At 43.0% G+C, this 19558-nt stretch overlaps 1 protein-coding gene across 1 annotated transcript in view; it reads right to left on the minus strand.

Moving 5' to 3' along the window:
* Positions 1 to 3392: 3392 nt before the first annotated feature.
* PDE11A (phosphodiesterase 11A) overlaps positions 3393 to 19558 on the minus strand; it is a 390916-nt gene continuing 374750 nt past the window's right edge. The window contains exon 20 of the mRNA XM_044242405.1: positions 3393 to 4795. Within this exon, the coding sequence (XP_044098340.1) occupies positions 4637 to 4795 (159 nt within the window). The 3' untranslated portion in view covers positions 3393 to 4636. The remainder of the gene's footprint in view (positions 4796 to 19558) is intronic.

Raw genomic sequence — 19558 nt, forward strand, 5'->3', positions numbered from 1 at the left:
GCTCACTTAGGCAATTCAGGCCTTCTTGTAGCCAGGCTCGACCTTTACATTTCCTGCCGCTTTTGAGTTTGGGGAGTTCTTGACAGCAAGCGGCAGAACAACTGTCTCAGAGACTGTTAACGTTGAAGCAGGTAATGAAACCTCTGTGCGCCAGCATGGCCCAAGTTTTTAGGGGCCAAATTAGGTTTTGTTCTGTTTAATGAATCTTCTTTGAGATTTTTTTTTTTCCAGCCCAGACATTTTTCTTTAGATTTAAATCTTCCCCAATATGTTTAGATTTCTGTCCTGCTCGAAGGGGGTTGTTTCACACTATTTCTGGGGCCAAGACTATATTTTATCTTTCTGCAATTCATTAAGAGTCCGCAGGAGAAATGGATTTTAAAATAATTGTACCGCAAAGTAAATTGAGCAGACTCTGTTTAATGACCTAAGGTAAGTGGATAAAGTATGATAAATCTCCATACATGATAAAAGCAACTGAATTCCTGTAGCGTTAATATTAGATAGTACTATGATGCTAACAAAATTTTAAAGATTCTTTCTAACCCAACCCAGTGTGTATACAAATATAAAATACCTGGAAATGTAAAGACCTCTCAGATCTTAGAAATAAGAAACACAGGCAATTTTAATTTCATCCGACTCACTTAATAAATTGACTTCTAAATTAAAGTGACTGCCATTTATAGGACATCTAGATATGAGATAATCTAAAATTGTCCTCTACGAAGTAAAAGGGTATATTTTTAAAGAAATTGTACCGATGACCATATCATTCAGGATCACTGCAGGCAGGCTCTGATGTATCTGTGGGAAGGGTATTTTATATCTATCCCGTGGATGTAACTTTTTATTTTGTCTTTAGAAGATGACCTCTCTAGGTTTGTTCCTATTTTATTTGAGACGAGTAAGTAAGACCATTATGTGGAAAACATTTTAAAAAATACGGTTTGGTCCTCTGGTGTAGAAATGAATTGAATAAGAGCCAGTGCTTTTATTTTGCCGGTGGGAAACCCAGGACCTGAAGAGTCCCAAGAGAACAGGTCCAGCTGGTGACCAAGGGGATGGGGGTCCCTATCAGCTCAGCTTTGCCTGGTGTCCTTTTGAGTTTGCACACTGTTCCCCCTGGCCACGATCACAAGCTACATGATAGGCTGAGCATGTATTATGTACACTTTGACTAATAAGAAAATAAATAGCATGTCTGAAAAAATACGTCAGGCAGAGAAAGTAGGATGAAGTCATTACAACCATTAATGGCCAAGAGACTAAAGGAAGTGAACATCATCTGGTCAGTTGAAGGTTTTATAAGAAGGCTCACATTTCAAATGCCTTCTTCCAGTAGGAAATAAATACCGATAATACAGTCTGAGAGAATTTCTGTGTTTTGCAGAAAAGCAGAGTATATAGATAACCACACATACCTCACAGTCTTGGAAAATTATGCATTATTTAGAAAAGGGATTAAAAAATATCTCCAACTTGCAAGTGTTCAACCTCTCACCCGGGGGGTTGCACAGGGAGGGCGCTGCTGTCCTTTTCCACTGCTTCATGGTCTCTGAGGAACAGACCCATGGCATTAGTCAGCAGTTCCCGAATTTTGACCCACAATAGGAAAGATACCTCGAGACAGGAAAAATAGATGGAGGCAATTACAAACAGCTACTTGATTGATGGTTGACATTGTCAGGGCTCCAGTGTATGGCAGATTGCGATGGTGTTGAACTCCCCTTGCTACCAGTGGCTGTTGCTATTGGCAACCGTGCAGTGAAGCCAATAAAAAGGCAAGAAAATGAGAGGAAAGCTCAACCTTCGTGGAAGCCGTAGGGTTTGTGCTATAAATTATGTTCCCCTTAGCAATATGTAGCATCAACGTTCGGGTCGGCCACAGTACCCCCAGCCGCCTGCAGTCTCCGTCGGACCCTGGGTCTAGTTTTATCATAAAGCACATGCTTTAAAATTTTGCTCTAGATAGACTGGCATCCGTCTGTCGGGGCTATTTATTTATTTATTGCTGGGGATGATAACAGATGTGGGTTTGTCTCTGCCTCACGCGGACTGATTTTCAATTCCCGTTTGTGATATAAACACGATGTGGCAATAGCTGAAAACACCTGCAGTGCTTCTGAGCGGCAGCCTGCAGCCGCCTGGACCAGGGTCTGTCCCCAACTCCGCCTCCCGCTTTGTTCCTCACCTGAAGGAGGCGAGGCAGCATGGCAGAAGCTATTTTCCTTTATAGCAGAGTGATTCAGAAAACTGGCTTAATAAAATCCATAAATCTGAACAACGTCCTCTTACCTGCTCTGCAGAGGCAATTTCCCCTGCACTCATTTTCCCCCGGTTCCCCCAGCCTTCCCTGCAGAGGCAGCTGTGAAGGCGAGCTAGGAACCTTATTGTTTAGGCTCCCACTCCCTCCTTCTGTCTTTGGCCAAACCCCCCTCCAGTGTCTCTCTTTTCTAAGCAATTGATGGCAGGAGATTCTGCATCCTCATTTGGGGGGGGGTGGTTGGAAACGCCATTTTTCTTTGTTTGGATTGACGTTTACTTTGCCTTTGGCGGTCCTCTTACCAGCTGCCTCGGCATCTTTTCTTGTTTGGGTGTCTTTTGTTTCTCATCCTCATCTTTGTTGCCCCACCCCCACCCTTTGCCTGCTTTATAATTTTCTGTTACTTTAATTCTTGCCATAAAGAATCTTACATTGGGGCACCTGGGTGGCTCAGTGGGTTAAGCCTCTGCCTTTGGCTCAGGTCGTGATCTTGGGGTCCTAGAATCGAGCCCCGCATCCAGCTCTCTGCTTGGCAGGGAGCCTTCTTCCCCCTCTCTCTGCCTGCCTCTCTGCCTACTTGTGATCTCTCTCTGTCAAATAAATAACTAAAATCTTAAAAAAAAAAAAAAGAATCCTGTCTTCTCCATTGATACATGCTCTTCCCTCCCATTTTGATACCCTCATTTACCCATTCTTTAAACATTGCCGGAATATCTGTTGTGTTCTCCGGGGGAAACCATGCTCTTTGAGGAACACAGCCCCTATTTCTTTAATTCTTGAGGAGTCAAGTTAGTAACTGATATTGACCAGCAACAATAAGAACAAAAATGGTGAACTTAGGATTTTCCAGGACTGGAACGGACTTCAAGGTACATCTAGTCCAGGGATCTTCCAACTCCTCAGAGCTCCTTTATGGACCACATCATGTGTAATCAAAAAGAAGAGAATTTACAGGGGTTCTGGATCCCCCAACCTGGCTTCAAACAGAGAATTTCAGCTATTAAATGTTTTATATCTTGGGCATTCCTTGTAAGATTTATTTGCACAAAGAGTTCTGAGGTTAAAATATGTCTGAAAATCCTTTCCTAATGTAATCTCATTTGACAAATGAAACATGCTGGGAGAAGTTAGGTGACTTGTCAACAGTCACCCAATCAATCCTGCTAAAGCCAGGGTAGGAAGTCTAGCTTCTAGTCCAGTGTTCTTTGGATGAATCAAACCATGTCCTCAATGTCTCGGGTAAAATGGGGAGCAAAGGAGTTTTGTGGTCATTGCATTGACTTAATATTGTTTATTTTAATTATAAACTTAGTTTCCTAGACAATATGTATTTGTCTTCAGGCCAGACTGTTATCTCTTCACTTTTCAAGCATTATTTCTTACACTTAAGGAAAAATAAAAAACTGGAAACCACTGCATTTGGCTTTAGGTTGGTTTTGGTGGGAACCTTACATAGTATACAAAAATTTATCCCTAAGAGAACTCAGGGTAGTCACTGATCATTCTCCGTGTTTCTACGTCCGTAAAATGTCTCTGCTATTGGGAATAGTTCCCAAGTACTCATGTGTTTCTTGTGGTAAATCCAGCTACGGACTTCCTTTCATCCCTCCTTTAATTAAACTCTATTACCCCTTTCCTTCTGGGAGAAGGCTTGGTCAACAATGAAGGTTTAATTTAAAAAAACTGAAAAAGGTGACCGCAATCCCAATGCAGTGTTATGAATGTTGTATAAACACCAGTGACACAAACACATCTGTTGTCTCCCTACTATGGGCCTTTTTAGGGGAAAACTAGAAATGATTGGTATTTGTAAGGATACTATAGTTTATCTCTTAAGGAGGCAATTATAGAGTTTATCTCTTAAGCAATTCTAAAGGCTCTGATCCAACATTAAGAAGCTTTAGGATAAAAATAAGATACTGCTACAGAATACAGAGTGGGATTCTGGGGACAAAAGAGGGCTCAGGAGAGGATGCAAAGGCAGGCCTTGCTTAGCCTGTAACCAATGAAGGGTGAGCTAGGAAGTGAAGCAGCGCTAAGGGTGTCCTCACTGCTCCGGGCTCCCTGGGTTGGGAAGGACCACTGGCCGGCTGTGCTCAGGTCCTGGCTCCTCTGCCCAGCGGCCCTGTCTCAGGCTCAGCCCCTGGATGCTCGCAGGGAAAGCTGAGGCCCCCAGGGCGGCTTTCCCTCCCCACCTGCTGCTCCATTCCTCCTATTGTGCTAACCGCACTTCAAGGTAAAAGCCCAGGCATGCTTCCCCACGCAAACTGAGACTCTGTCCGGAGCTAAAAGCAACAAAGGGATGCTGTGGACTGGACAAAGCCGGCCCGTCAGGACACAGTCATTTTGCCATGGCAGCGAAGCTGGATGTTAGTTTCTGTCTTCCTCTGCGGCCAGCATGAGGCTGGAGGAGGAGGGAGAGGCAGCAGACGCCAGCAGCCTTTTCTGGTGCAGCTCTTCCCACTTTCTTCTGTTCGCGGCCACGGAATCCAGCATCGGCTTCAGTTTCACATTGACCTTCACCAACGCCTGAAATAAAACAAAAAACAGGTGGAGGAGAAGAACCCGAGTCACTGACATGATTTTCCAGCTTTCACTGTTGAGGACAATGGAAACTGGCTGTAAGAAATGAGAGGTGATAATTATTTTGGTAAACAAGAGCTATTTACAAGAAGCAAATATGCATGTGACACAAAATATCCAGCTCACACATTACTAATATGTCTATTGTTGTCTGCCACGGAGTACTCCAGATCTCAATAGACCATGAACTTCAGTTTTGACCAAGATATACCTTCCATTTGCTTCACCACGGATGGTTCTGGGTGGACTCACCTGAATAAGAAAGGCCAGGTAACATCCTGAAGGAAGAAAAGGTGCTCATTTTTCATGCTGAGGATCTGGGAGCTGCGCTAAATATACAGATGTGGACGTGAACATGGAGATGGATGCGCAAGAAGGGAGACAGGAATGGGGAGGTGAGGGCCGGGTGCCGCAGAGGGGCGGAGGGAAGAGGACCCACAGGCTGAGGCTGGAGGCCAACCCAGGATTCAGGGTCCTACTTGCAGGAGACTATCCTAAATATATTCTCCTTTACTCAATTTTGTTATTAAAAAAAAAACAACAAAAAAACAACAAGGGTCCCCTACTCCCTAATGGTATAACCTTCCAACTTTACAAAACATGGATGGCCTCTGTCATGGAACAAAGCAATGAATAAAACAAGGATCGTGGCACTGTGGGGGTGTTAGCCCATGGAAAGGGAGTGTTCCTGTCCAATGCTTTGGGACTTCATGTTGAGGCCACAGAGGATCCCCTCGCTCCATGGAGACACCTTGCGGGTGTGTCCCATCTGTCCCAGGGGAAACAAAGCCACTGCAATGTCAGCAAACCTCCAGAACAGCCTTCTTCAAGCAGGATGTGTGGATAGGGGGTGGTCACAGTAAAGCCTCCCAAAGGAGGAAAGACAAGTCCTTCGTGTAGGGGGTGTCCCTCCCTACCAGGACTGCAAATCAACAATTAGACCTGATCTATCTCCTCAGATAGCGCTTACTCCAGGATAGGAGTTAAATGCAACTGGATGTTAGTTAAGTGACTGTTGAAAAGCCCAGAAGTAACCAGGGATCCTACTGAGCCGTGAGCCCTCCAACCTGGCTAAAATGGGGTCCCTTCACATGGATGTCTCTCTCTCTCTCTCTCTCTTTTTTTCCATACAGATGTCTCTTAAACGGAGCATATTCTCTCTCTTGAAAGCAGTCTTTATCACACCAGCCACCATTCAATTCTAAATTAGATTTATAAGCCATTCCATATGAAAATAAAACATAGCGACATAATAACTCAGGTAGTGATCAAAATCCCCTTTATTTTTGTGAGAAAAATGCAGGTTATTGCTTTCTGCTTGATGCACAGTGTTTTTATTTGGACAATAGCGTGGGGGTAACAACGAATGCCATGGTTTTATTTAGTATAGTTTGGCACTGGCTCCTCTTCACTCTGATCAAGCCTTTTAATTAAACTGACTAGTATAATTCCTATGGAAATTAGTGTTTATGTTATTTTCCTGCTACAAAAGCATTTCTCTAGAACTTATTTTTTTTAATCCCAGGAGCACAAATTGGAATTTTTTTCTGCCTGAAATGTAATTAAAAACTCATTTGATTACTATATTTCTGGCTCTGTTTTACTTATTAAATTCCTGTAATCAGTTTTCTTTTATGAAGCTGCTGGGAAATGATCTCAAAAACAACACATTTTTCTCTTCCTTGGCAGGTTCCCGAGCATTTACTAAATTACATTCATAGCACCTGCCCATGATTCGAATTACTCCACCAATTTATTCCTTAAACCACTTAAGTTTATTTGGCTTAGCCCCAAACGGAGATTTCTTTCCTTTATCTAGCTCTTTGTTCTCTCTCTTGCTACCTTTGCGGTGAATAAAAAAAAAAAAAAAAAATTCCAGGGTTGGGGGGAGCAGAACATATTTCTCAGAAGTCCTTCTCTTTCACAGTCTCTTCAATTAAACACGGAATTGTCATAGTAGAATATTGTTTTCCCCCGGCAGGTGCTGGTCTAGGCTAAGGTAGCAAAAGTCCCATCCTGTGCCATCAGTAAGGGTATTGCTCCTCCTATTCAGAAAGACTTGGATAGTTCTAAAAACTTCTCATCAGTGAGTGATGCCTGATGAGTTCTGTGCAAGTGCTACTCGTTTGCAAGTCCTGTCTGACTTGTCCTTCACTTTGCAAGAGAGAGGGGACAATTAACACCTGTCTAGTCGCTCTCCATATAGATGCAAAGGGACTCTAAAGGTTAGATACTTGGCGCGATCCGCCCAGGGATGCTGAATCTCCTCTGTGACTCTCACTGTTTACATATGCTGAGAGACGGTGAACTCACTACCTTCCAGGTGGTTCTGATTTTAGCATATTCCTTAGACTGAACTGAAATTTGTATCCTTGTAACTTCTACCTAATGGCCCTTTGAGCTGGAATCTGCTTGAGCACCGTAGGACTGACGGCTCATGTGCTGCTCCAAGTGTAGGTCGGGGTTGAGACTGACCTAAAACCCCAACTTTGGATGTTCTGCTTACTGTCCCTTGGGGCAACTGTCTGGCTCACGCAGGGGTTCCCAAGCTTATGCCAGCTCTCCCTGGCCCACCGCAGACAGCACCTTGGATCCTTGCCCACTCCGGTCCATAGTCCTGGGCATCCAGTCATCCCAGTGGTTGAGGGACCCACTTGCTTCCTGATTCCATTCACTCTGTTGTTGAGTCCCCTTGTGACCAGCCAGGTACAGTTTATTCCACGTTTTATTTATGCTTTGAACAAGTAATACGTTCCCACAGTCTAATGTATATAAAAGGTAAAAAATGTACAATGTAAAATCTCCCTTCATCCCTGCCTCAGACACTTTCTTTCCCTAGAGGCAACCAAAGTTATCAATTTCTTGGGTATCCTGCAAGAAATCTTTTCGGCATATGTAAGCACATATAGAAAATATATACACATAAAGAATATGTGTATGACATGTATATGCATACATACAATACATTATATGTGTATGTGTGTTCAATTAAGTTGATTTCCCTTACCATTTTGGAGGTTTCTCTCAGAGATGGAGGGAAATCAAAACTTTGTGGAACAACATTACTATGATGCTTGAATGAGCCCAAATGTACTGTGTAGAAATTAGCACTTGGAGTATACAGAAAGGAGAGGGACCGAATTCTAATTTCCTATTGCTGTAACACTGAGAGTTTCTTCTGCAGAGCTTAATCTGCTGTGAATCCCATCTATTCTCATTTTCCTCTGAAAAACCATAATTTTCACTTCTAGAAGTTTGATTTGTTTTTTTTTTGTATCTTCCATCACTCTGCTTATCATGCTTGATCTTTTCTCCACCCCTCTACACATATAAAACATAATAAATGTCTTAATGTCCTTCGCTATCGATTCCATGATCTGTATCATTTCTGAGTCCCTATTGATTGATTTTTTTTTTCCTCATTATTATGGGCCAAGTTTTCTTGCTTCTTTGCATGCCTGGTAATTCTTGACTGGATATCAGCCATTGTGAATTTTATGCTGTTGTGTACTGGATTTTTATTTAATCTATTTTATTATTTTTGCATTTCTTTAAACATTTTTCGGCTTTGTTCTGCAATGTGGTTAGGTGACTTGGAAATAATTTGGTCCTTTTGAGGCTCGCTTTTAAGCTTTGCTAGGTTGGTCCAGAGCAGCCTTTAGGCTAGGGTTAATCTGGGGCCACTACTGAGACAATAGTCTTCTGAGAACTGTACCTGGTACCTCAAACATTTCCAGGGTTTTCTCTTACATTCTGGCTGGTGGGGGCATCGACTGCTCCCCAGCCTGTGTGAGCTCTGAGTGATGTTCTACTTGTTCCATTTGCTGTTTCTTTCTCCCCCTCAGCCTTAGCACCTCCCCACACGCACGTGGTGAAGAGCACTCAAGATGGCTCTGCGATCTCTGGAGCTCTCTGCCTCTCCCTCTCTCTCTCTCTGGTAGATTCTCTGGTCCTCTTCCCTGGGAATTCCAACCTCCTTGGCCTCCCCAGATTATGGGCTCTGCCTCCCCAGCTCAGTAAGAGGGCAGGGCTCTGCCTCGGTTTCCCTCCCTGTGCTGCAGCCTGGAAGCTGTCTCCAGCAGTGAGCGAAGACAATGGCAGGCCTCACTTCATTCGTTCCCCTCTCTCAGGAATCACGATATTGTACTGCATGCTGCCTGTGTCCACGGTCTGTAAACCGTTTTTTCATGTTTTTCCTCTGTCACTCTCTCACGGCCAGCAGAGAAAGTCCCTTATCAGTGGTTTTGACCAGCTCTGTTTTGGGGGCTATCCTGTGAGCTCCTACGGAGAGTGGAAATAGGGCCTGTCCTCTTCGTGTCTGTAGCTCCTACTGCAGTGGCCCTGGGGAACGAGAGCCCTTCCTCTCCTCTGCCCCCAGAGCAGTGGCAGGAAGAAGGGGTGAGGCTGAGACAGCTGCCGGTGGCTGAGAATGGGGTCAGGATGCTCTGACCTGCTGCAGAATGCTGCTGTAAAAACAATCCCAGAATGACCCTCCTGGGAAATAAATATAGTATTCTCTCTTATTACTATTATTCCTGAGACCATGTTTTTTTAAATCAGCTCACCAAGCTGCTAGGATTCAGATTCTGGCCCTGCTTTCTCTCTGCCATCATTGTCCACATCGGCTGTCATCTGACCTGGTGTGTGCTTATTAGCTGACCGCAGTCACTTCTTAGAACTCAACTGCTCCAATGATGGGGCAGAGGTGGGACAAAGGGATAAACAAAGAGAAAGCCACATTCTTAGAAAGACTCATCACTCCTCTACTCTGTTGTTGGAAGGGGGCGTAAAGGTGCACAAGCAAATTAAAACCACATTTGTCTTTGAACTTGGAAATGTCCAACTCTGTCATTAATATCTTTTCAAAACTTTGAGGGAGTTGGGGCGCCTGGGTGGCTAAGTTGTCAAGTGTCTGCCTTCAGCTCAGGTCATGATCCCAGGGTCCTGGGATTGAGCTCTGCATCTGGCCCCCTGCTCAGCAGGAAGCCTGCTTCTCCCTCACCCACTCCCCCTGCTTGTGTTCCCTCTCTCGCTGTGTGCCTCTCTGTCAAATAAATAAAATCTTGAAAAAACAAAACAAACAAACAAAAAAACCACTTTGAGGGAGTTATCTGAGCTGACTATTCATTTATTTTTTTAAAAGGCCAAAGAGAGAAGATGGTTTTCATTTCCTATGGTTGAATTATATAATTCCAGAGTGCTGGCAATAAGATTTAGTATTTTCTGTCTTCCCTCATTCCCACCTTACCCAAGAGAAATAATCAGAAACTAAGAGGTACAATACATGGTAGAAAAGAATGAATTTAAAGTATTTCTTGGGGTGCCTGAGTGGCTCAGGGTTAAGTGTCTGCCTCTCGATCAGGTCTTGATCCCAGGACCCGGGGATCGAGTCCCTTGTCAGGCTCCTTGTTCAGCGGGGAGTCTGCTTCTTCCTCTCCCTCTGCCCCTCCCCCTGCTTGTGTTCTCTTGCTCTCTCTCTCAAACAAATAAATTTAAAAAAAATAAAGTATTTATTTAATATCAATTTTTTTGATAAAATATAAAATTAGACTTGGAGCCCATCTCAACTGTTTGAGGCAATATCCCTGTTATGAAGATATGATGATCACTTTACTACCAGGATTATTTACTTTCTGAATGAAAAATGTCAAAAAGACCATTTGAGGGTTGGTACCTTGAAATGGAAAATCACTGATGATGTGACCAGCTGGTGTCATCTCTGCGCAGACCTTCACTGGGAGGGGCAGGAGTGCATGCAAGCGGTGGCAGGCCCTGAGATTCTTTTGGGTTCACATGACTGGCCAGAGCACCTCTGAGGAACAAAGGCGGCTTCTCCTGAGGGTATGCACCTTCAGAAAGAAGGGGCCAATTGGGGGAGGAAATCCAAACTTTTACATTGTTGAACTGCTACGTTTCTTGGTTCCCAGAGATTCAAGCTAACATAGTCCTGTATTTTCCACGCCACACGGCAGCAGTGCAGTTGGCTAAGGAGCATATTTGGCTCGCCAGCCTTCCACTTTTCTGCACCTCCATCCAACCGTTGAGCCCAGGAATCTCTGAGCCATCCGTGACATCTCCCTCTGTCCCCTGCCCCCCAACAATCAAACTTATCACCAGGTCCTGTTAATCCTGCTTCCAAGCTGTCTTTGCATGTCAGTCCCTTGCCATGTCTCCAACCCTGGTTTAGATGACCATCAGATGCCCAACTGCTCTAACCTGTTCCTCTCATACCGAGATGCCTGCCTTCCCCTTCCCCCATCCAATTAGCCATCCACATTGTAGCCACAGATTCCAGCCTGCCCTTCTCTACCCCGAGCCTTTCAGTGGCTCCCATTTGATATAAACGTACTGGAAGACTCCACCGGAAAAGGAGAACCATGGTATGAAAAGAGAATGGAATTCAGAAACAAAACAGGATAGGGAAAAAAAAACCCATAAAACCCAAAGGAAAACATGGGTTAGAGTACAAAAGCAGAATTTTGAAATGCCCAAATAATCCCATCAAGTCTTCTAGAAAACCTGAAATCCACATCTTTCTGTGCATCTTTCTAGAATTTTCCTAAGTAAAAAGAAAGAAAGAAAGAGAAAAGCCGAACTCCACATGGTGTGTTTGGCAGGGGAGTTGCCGAAGTGTTAGTTACTACATGTGAGAACAGATGGGGCTGGCTGTGGGGTCCAGATGGGAGGCAGCAAACAGATTCCTCCTCAACCTCACTCCTTCTCTCCCCAGTCCAACGGCCTTTGAAACTCAAGGTTGTGTAAAAATTAATTTGCATTAAATTGCTTAAGATAATGTATTAACTATCATAGGAGGCTTCCAGCAGTTTTTAAAACTTGCTTCGAAAAACATATAATCAAACACTAATGGTGAGCACAGAAGCAAGCCAAGACTTCTGTGAATAAATGTTTTTAAACATTCACATTAAAGATACCAGTTTTTAAATAAATCTTTAGTGTGTAATTTGCTCAAGTCAGAAAGTTAATAATAATCGTTTATATACGTTACACATATAACTAGGCCAGGGACTGTGTACTCTTGGGTTCTCCCCAGGCTAGACTGCAGCGGAGATCAAAGGGCTCTAGCCTTATGACTTCTGCCCCATTTGGGGACAGAGTCATTTACTCTGCCAGGACTCTGGTATTTCTAACAGAGATTGCTAGTTGCCTTCCCAGTCAATATGCATTAGGAATGATCAGGGAGCTATAAGCAGAATTCATGAGGAAGAGTTTCTGAGAAAACTCTTAAATGGGGTTTTATTCAGCTGGAAGTTGTATCCTTTTGCTCTTGGTCCTATCTCCTTATTGGTGCTGGATTATTAACATGATGGCTGGAGCTTTAGTGGCTACTTTGTGACCATGAGGCAACCTTGAGTATGGGAGCCATGTACTAAGGAAAGATAAACAGGGACTGGGTCTCTGATGGCTATGGAACTACCATATCATAGCAGTCTAGAATGGACTTCTCCGGACTATTTTGAAGCAGAGAGAAAAAGAAATCTATTTTGTTTAAGCTATTGTGATTTCAGATCTCTGTTAAGCTGTGTGCAATTCCTAACTGAGAGAACTGATGTCATGTTATAGGTCTCTGTTTTCTTTCGAACTATGCAGATGTCAAAGAATTCTAGTTGATCCCTTGCACTAGGGAATTATGAGTTAACTTTTTATGATAGTGGGTTATAAATGAACTGTAAGAGACAGCAGAGCCTCTACACTGTCCCTTTACTGTTCCTCTGATAATAGAATCCATTCCATGTGTTTTGAGCAGGCACAGTAACTCAGGCCTGACCAACAAGAGTGCCCCAGTGATTGGTGTAGGAATGGGGCTGTGGCTCAAGGTAAGGCAAACAGAGCTCTCTCCAGGTTTTACCTGGGACTGCTAGAAATGAGGTTTTCCTTTTTATGTTTCTTTTGGTGTGGTAATACCTATAACAAACATGTGACCTTAGAGCTGCCAGCACGTGTGAGGAAAGCCTGATTGAGAATGATGCCAAAAGATATGTAGGAGGCGAGAAAAGGCGACATATGTTATGGTATCCTTTGAATCCCCTGGCTTTAGCTCTGCCACCCAACCAGCTGTGCCTCTCGGCTCACCAGTTTCCTGAGCCAATCAATTCCCATTTCAGCTCAGACTAATTTGAGTGAGTTTCTGAGCTCCAAATAGTCTTTTGCTGTCACTATTTTCCTCTTGTCACTCCCAGAATTACTCAAGATTGAACCCCCACCACTGGACTTTGAACTGGTGGCTGACCTAAGGAAGTCTCAGCTTCCTCAGCACACAAAGTTGCTGCTGACACTCACTGGGCTGTGCTCTTTACCAAGTTAGTGAGGTGACCCTCTCTGACGAGATCAGGTAGCAGTTCTTTCCCTTCTCCTTGAATCCCAGGAGCCTGCCAGTTTCTTTAAAAGGCTGCTCATTTTTCGCCTGCCATGTTATGGGGACTCAGAAAATGCTAACAGTGTATGCCAACTCCCTCTGGTGGCCAAGTGAGCAGCCCTGTGTAATTTCAGCTTCCCAAGGGAATCGTGACTCATCATTTTCCCTGTGGGCCAGGTGAACTCTGACAAAAAGGACAAACTGCAACTGGCTGTTACTTTCTCCTTAGTGGGAGTTCGTTATTACTCCCTGTTTGCCATATTGGGTGAGATGCTCTCTCCATTTGAGAAAATTAGTTTTCTATACATGTGATATCTACTCTCTAGATCTGTTACTCGGAAGCTGGAACAGCTTGGCTGTGTCCAAATTTTACAAATGCTAAAAGACATTGTCAGATCTTTCTGAAAAGTTTTAGTGACATTTGAGATCTTAAAATCTAAATAATGTGAAGCAGTTACCCAAACAGCGGTAAAGATGATAAAGCCACGGAGGTAATGCTTATTAAGAGGGCACGGTGAGCTCATTAGATTCCAATGTGAGAGTGATTCAGATCTATAATGAGAATCCTAAGGGCAGAGTCTGGTCCAGCTATAACACTGATGTTTGTAGCATCGATGTCTAATATCCTGAAAGCTAATTACGGTACTAGGAATAACTTAGATCCTTTCCTTTCCAAGGTGTGAAGCCGGTGCTCCAGTGCTCGAAAGCGATCTTCTCTCTCTCTTTTCTTTCCGCTTGCAGTCCCTTCCTGACCTCTCAGGTTACGTGTTTTGCTTACTTTATTGATACGCTCAAGGGATTCCTCTGTGGAAAATGATATTTACAAATGACATTAACGTTCTGAATTAATGAGGCAGGAATTTTAGTCTCTCCTAGGATTAACAGCATTGTTATTTCCATCATATCGGGCAAGAGTCCTAAACTCAAATGTCTATAGGGACAGGCCAGTAGAGTTATTGCATGAAATAGGCTACACGAGACAGCTGGGCATCGTGGGGCCTCCGGGAAACTGGACAGTTCACAGTGTTAAAAACTGCGTTCAACTGAATGAAACATGTCTGTGGGCCGAGTCAGTGTCAGTTCTGTGGGCTGCCATGTGCCTGCGGTGACAGACGGGAAAACCTGTCTTGCCAAAATGAACTCACCGCTGAGCCATGTTCCAGGCTCCATTTGAGGATCTCTCCGTATGTGAGCTGATTAAACCCCACAACTATGTGGGGAGATTGGTATTATTGACCCCATTTTGACAGATGAGGATCCTTAGATTGGGGGAAATTAAGTCAAGGGCACCAGTGTGAACATGGTTAAAAACAGAGTAGCTGCAAAGTCAGTCGTGGCCTGCCTGAGTACAGAGCCCGTGGTGTCTTCCCATGAAGGGTTCTCACTGGGATGCTGGGAATGACAGGTGTCTGTCTCACCTAACTGCAGTGTCAGGAGAGAGGGGCGACTCTTTTGTTCTGGGGCCTGGGACACTGTTTCAGGACAAACCCACAGGATGGAGACAGCCTCCCTGAGTAATGAAGAAACACCATCTCCCAAACATTAGGCGTAGACAGTGACTCTTTTATCTGTGACTCATCTACTCTCTCCTGCCCCGGGAAAATAAAACAAGGGTTTTAAGTAGTAAATAACAGGCAGGCCCAAAGACAGCTTGTGTAAATGGGAGCAAGGAGAACCGTCTCTTCTGTTATAATGAGCCCCTCTAGGATACTGTCCTAGGTTATCCTGTTGGTTGGGTTTTTAGAGCGTATTGGTAGCTAATCAATCATGTTCACGGTGTAGGCAACATCTGACTTGGAAGGAACGGCTGCTGACCCAGAAGCCACAGCCTTTGATGAATGGGGCTTCGTAGCAGGGGTGGTTGGAGCATGTAACTAAAGCTCAGCCACACCGCTCCGTGCACCAGGATGTTTTCCGGTAAAACTCCACCATCTGCGATTTTATAGAAATACATAGACTTGGTTATTTTGGCCAAGTTCAATGTGCAAGAAGGACAATTTAAACATTTTCAGTTTATTGAGATACATTTTGTGTGGATTTCTATACATTTTGTGTGGATTTCTCAAGTACCTTGAGTCCTAGGCTTCCCCGAACAGAACGGATAGAGTGCCTACATGGGCGGGGGTCGTACAGATACGGAGCTGCAATTCCATGACTTTGGCGAGAATGGTGTTCTGAGGAAGGTGCTATGGGGCCTTTAAGACAGAATTCTAGAATACTCCATGAGCATTTTGATCGTCGATTTTTTTTTAAGCTTATATTTGAGCATTTCAAAGGAGTCCAAATACTAATTATTGGTACTGATGAACTATATAGTGGATACCATGCAGATGACTGGGGAACAATTCTTGTGAGGCTTTACAGGTGTCCCCATGCTCAGTACCACACAGGCTGAGGAAAAACCGCTTAAGGCCCATGCACCCCAATGTCCCACATCTACAGAGCCCCAGAGCCAGAGCATCCATGAGAAATGCAAGATCCTTGGGACAAAAATCTTCTAGTTGGTGGTCTCTCTCTGTATGGAAGGAGAACATTCTCTTTCTTCATTTTATAAGATAATGAAGAAAGTGAGAGTTTGGAGAGAGAGACTAGGGAGAGAAGAAAAGGAATATTTTGCACACCACTGGGTCTATGAGGAGGATGTTTCTTCATTAGCTGACCTTCTCTTTGTCCACAGAAAGAGGCCAAGCTGGTCATTTTAAGATCTGGTCCAGGGCATGTTATCGTGGCTCTTCTTTAATTACATTGCTAACTTTCCCAAAAGCTATGATACAGAAGTTTTTGTGTGGGGGGACAGCAGGACCACAACACTGGGTATTTATTTTATTACATTCCTGACGTGCAGTTTAAGGATGGGAACTTCAGAATGTTATGAATAGAAACTTCCTAATGGGCAACGATTTTCTATCTTTCAACTTTGGAACCACTTAAAAGTAAATAAGTGGGGCACCTGGATGGCTCAGTGGGTTAAGCCTCTGCCTTCCGCTGGGGTCATGGTCTCAGGGTCCCGGGATCTCACCCTGCATCGGGCTTTCTGTTCAGCAGGGAGCCTACTTCCCTGTCTCTCTCCTGCCTCTGCCTACTTGTGATCTCTCTGTGTCAAATAAAGAAAGAAAGAAAGAAATCTTTTTAAAAAGTAAGTAAGTAGCCCAATAAAATGACAAACTAGAACTAAATTCTAAAACTACATGGAAAGATAAACAAGCATTCTTAGAAAAAAAGGGTGAAACTGGGGTTATCATTCAAACACATTATAAAAGACATTAATTAAGATAGTATGAAAAGGTGGACAGATTGATAGAACAGAAGAGAAAGGCAAAATATAGAGTTAAATTTAAAGAAAGTTAGCATATGATGGAAGTGAGTTTTTAAATCCTAAGGAAAAACACCAGTCAAAAGCTGATGGGAAAACTGGGGAGCCATCTGAAAACCTAGTTGGATTATGACCTCATATATCACATTCAACAAAATAAAGTACAGTCAGATGAATCAGAGGTACAAATGTAAAGAAAAAAAAACCCCATAAAATACTAAAAGATGTTCTGAGAAAAACTCTCTCATTATCTTTTTGCAATAGGAGACTCATTCTATGTATGACATGGAATCCAAAAGCCACAAAAGAAAACAGTCCTGAATTAGACTACCTAAAATCGATATATTTCTCTACAGCATAAACAAAGAAAAAAGGTAAATGACAACCTGGGGAAAATATCTGCCACTTTTGGTCAGATAAAGGTCTATTTCTTTAATATATAGTGAGCTCCAACAAATCAAAAAGAAAAGACTACCAGCCTAATAGAAAAAAATGGCAAAAATATGAAGAGTTTACAGAAAAAATACTAGCTGCTCCTGACAAGTCTATCTAAAAATATGATTAGACTCATTTACGATATGGAAAATGCAAATGAAAACCAAGAGATAGGCTTTACACTATCTTATCAGCACAATTCAAGAAGTTTGATAATGTAATTTGTTAGTAAGGGTGTAGAAAGAGGAGTCCCTCACATATTCCTGGTGAGAATATAAATTGGTTCATACCCCACAGAAGGAGAGTTGGCAATACCTATCAAGACGTCAAATGCTTGTGTGCCAAATGGCCAGTAAATTCCTCTTCTGAGTATTTATCTTTCAAATAAAGTGTGAAGAGTATGCATTTACAAGGATACTTATTGGGCAATGTTTACAGTAGCAAACTATGAGAAATGGCATCGGTGTTCTTAAGTAATTAATTAATTATCGGTTAAATATTTTATTCTTTATCTTTAAAATCTAATACCCTGTGGCCATCAAAAAGATGGCAACAGCTGTTGTCTGGGCACCAAACAGGAAAATCTCAAAAATATATTAAGTGTGAAAAAGCATGGTCTGGGGCAGGATATATTATGCTCATATATGTGCACATACATAATATATACGTACACACATGCATACAAGTATATACATATATATGAGCAGAGTGTATATATATATATATATATACACACACATATATGCTGTATTAGAAAATACTATATGGGGTGCCTGGGTGGCTCAGTTGGTTAAGTGCCTGCCTTCAGTTCGAGTCATAATCCCTGGGTCCTGGGATCAAGCCCCACATTAGGCTCCCCACTCAGCGGGAAGCCTGCTTCTCCCTCTCCCTCTGCTGTTCCCCTTCCTTGTGTTCTCTCTCTCTCTCTCTCTCACTCAAATAAATAAATAAATAAATAATCTTTTTTAAAAAAAGTGTATAAGCAGTGTGTATAAAAACAATGGAAAACCCCACTGTATTTATGCTTTCTAAAGACCTCCTTTAGATGCATACACAAGAAGGTCTTTAAAGGTGGTGGCCCCCAAGGGAGGTGACTGGGGGACTGGAATGTGAGGAAGGGTCACTTTTCTCTAATACTTTCGTGCCTTTTGAATTCTGTTCACTGGATGTGTATAAAGTATTTAACAGTAAAATATTTTATTAAAAATTTATCATGAACCGATAAAGGAACTAGCAATCTTCAGTCATGCGTGATACTTATTAAATAACACATCATCTACCTGATGGTTAATAGTGAAAGAAGGCTCACAGATACAAGGATAAAGAAAAGAAATGCTTAGTTCATGAAGATCAAAAGAATTTACTATTTCACCTCCATAACTCAAAAATTATTTCAGGACGTTCAAGTACACGGCGATACTGTTATGTATATGTTATGCGACGATATTATAACCCCCTCCCCCAGGCCATTCTCCCCCCTACATCACAAATAAGGGCCCACTACCTCATTGATCCTAAACATTTCCTCTGAGAAGCGATCAATGTCCCCTGCCTGGCCATTAAATAGATTTTGAAAAACTCTTCAATCCGTATCAGTCTCATATCCTTATTTAGTTCCTCAAATTTGCCCTCAGCTGGGAATTGGGCAGGCAACTGTGATTCTGTTGTGTTCACCACTCATTTGAAGGGTCCCATCCATCATCATTTCTAGGCCTTTTCTGATGCAATGTAGCTTGTTCTTTGTCTTTCTTAAAAACTGAATGGCTGTTAAATTATCCATTTATCTTCCTCCAGATTTTCTGTTCAGTTTCTCAGGCCCTCTCAGGGCTGTCTTTTCTACCTTGTTTGCTGACTTTTCATTCCATTTCCCCCATTCTCCGAGGCATCTCGGTTCACCATGCTGTCCTTCAAAACAAACTCCCTGGTTCAGTCAGCTTTCTGCTTGCTGGAATTCTGCCTCACTATGCGTGTAGACTTCCTTTTCAAAATCTGTCCCTTCAGGATAGCTTTGAACACTCTGAGATAACACGTTTCAGACTTTCCTCATAGATGGCAGGGTGTTTTGGGACAAACCATCACTGAAGGTCGAAAGTCTTGGGCTGTAAACCAGCTCTGCCACTATTAAGTCAGGTCACAAGTGACCTTTCAAGTTTCCGCTTTCCCAACCTACGGATTATCTGCAAGCTCACTTCTTGTCAAGAATCTTCATATCACAACAGCATGTTGTCTTCGTGTACAGTGACCCACTGCGGATGTGAAGTTTGTGGCACATTAAGGCCTACACACACACACACACACTCTTTCTCTCTCTCAGGGGGCAGCAGGAGTCCAGATTTGGAAGCAGAAAGAATCTAAGCTCTTTCACTTAATAGCTGTGTCTTCTTGGGCAAGATACAGAAACTCTCCAACCTCAGCTTTCACATCTGGAAAAGGGGGATGATAGTAGTATTTGGCTTGCTACCCCTAAGTGGATTGAATCTGATAATGCATGGAAGGTCAGACTGGTGCGTGGCACGTAGTACATGCTCAGTAATGTTATTAGAGACTCATAACATCTTAGTAAGCTAGGCAGTTTGGCTGTTATTCC

This window comes from Neovison vison, chromosome 3, assembly GCF_020171115.1.
Source record: "Neovison vison isolate M4711 chromosome 3, ASM_NN_V1, whole genome shotgun sequence".
Taxonomy (NCBI): Eukaryota; Metazoa; Chordata; class Mammalia; order Carnivora; family Mustelidae; genus Neogale; species Neogale vison.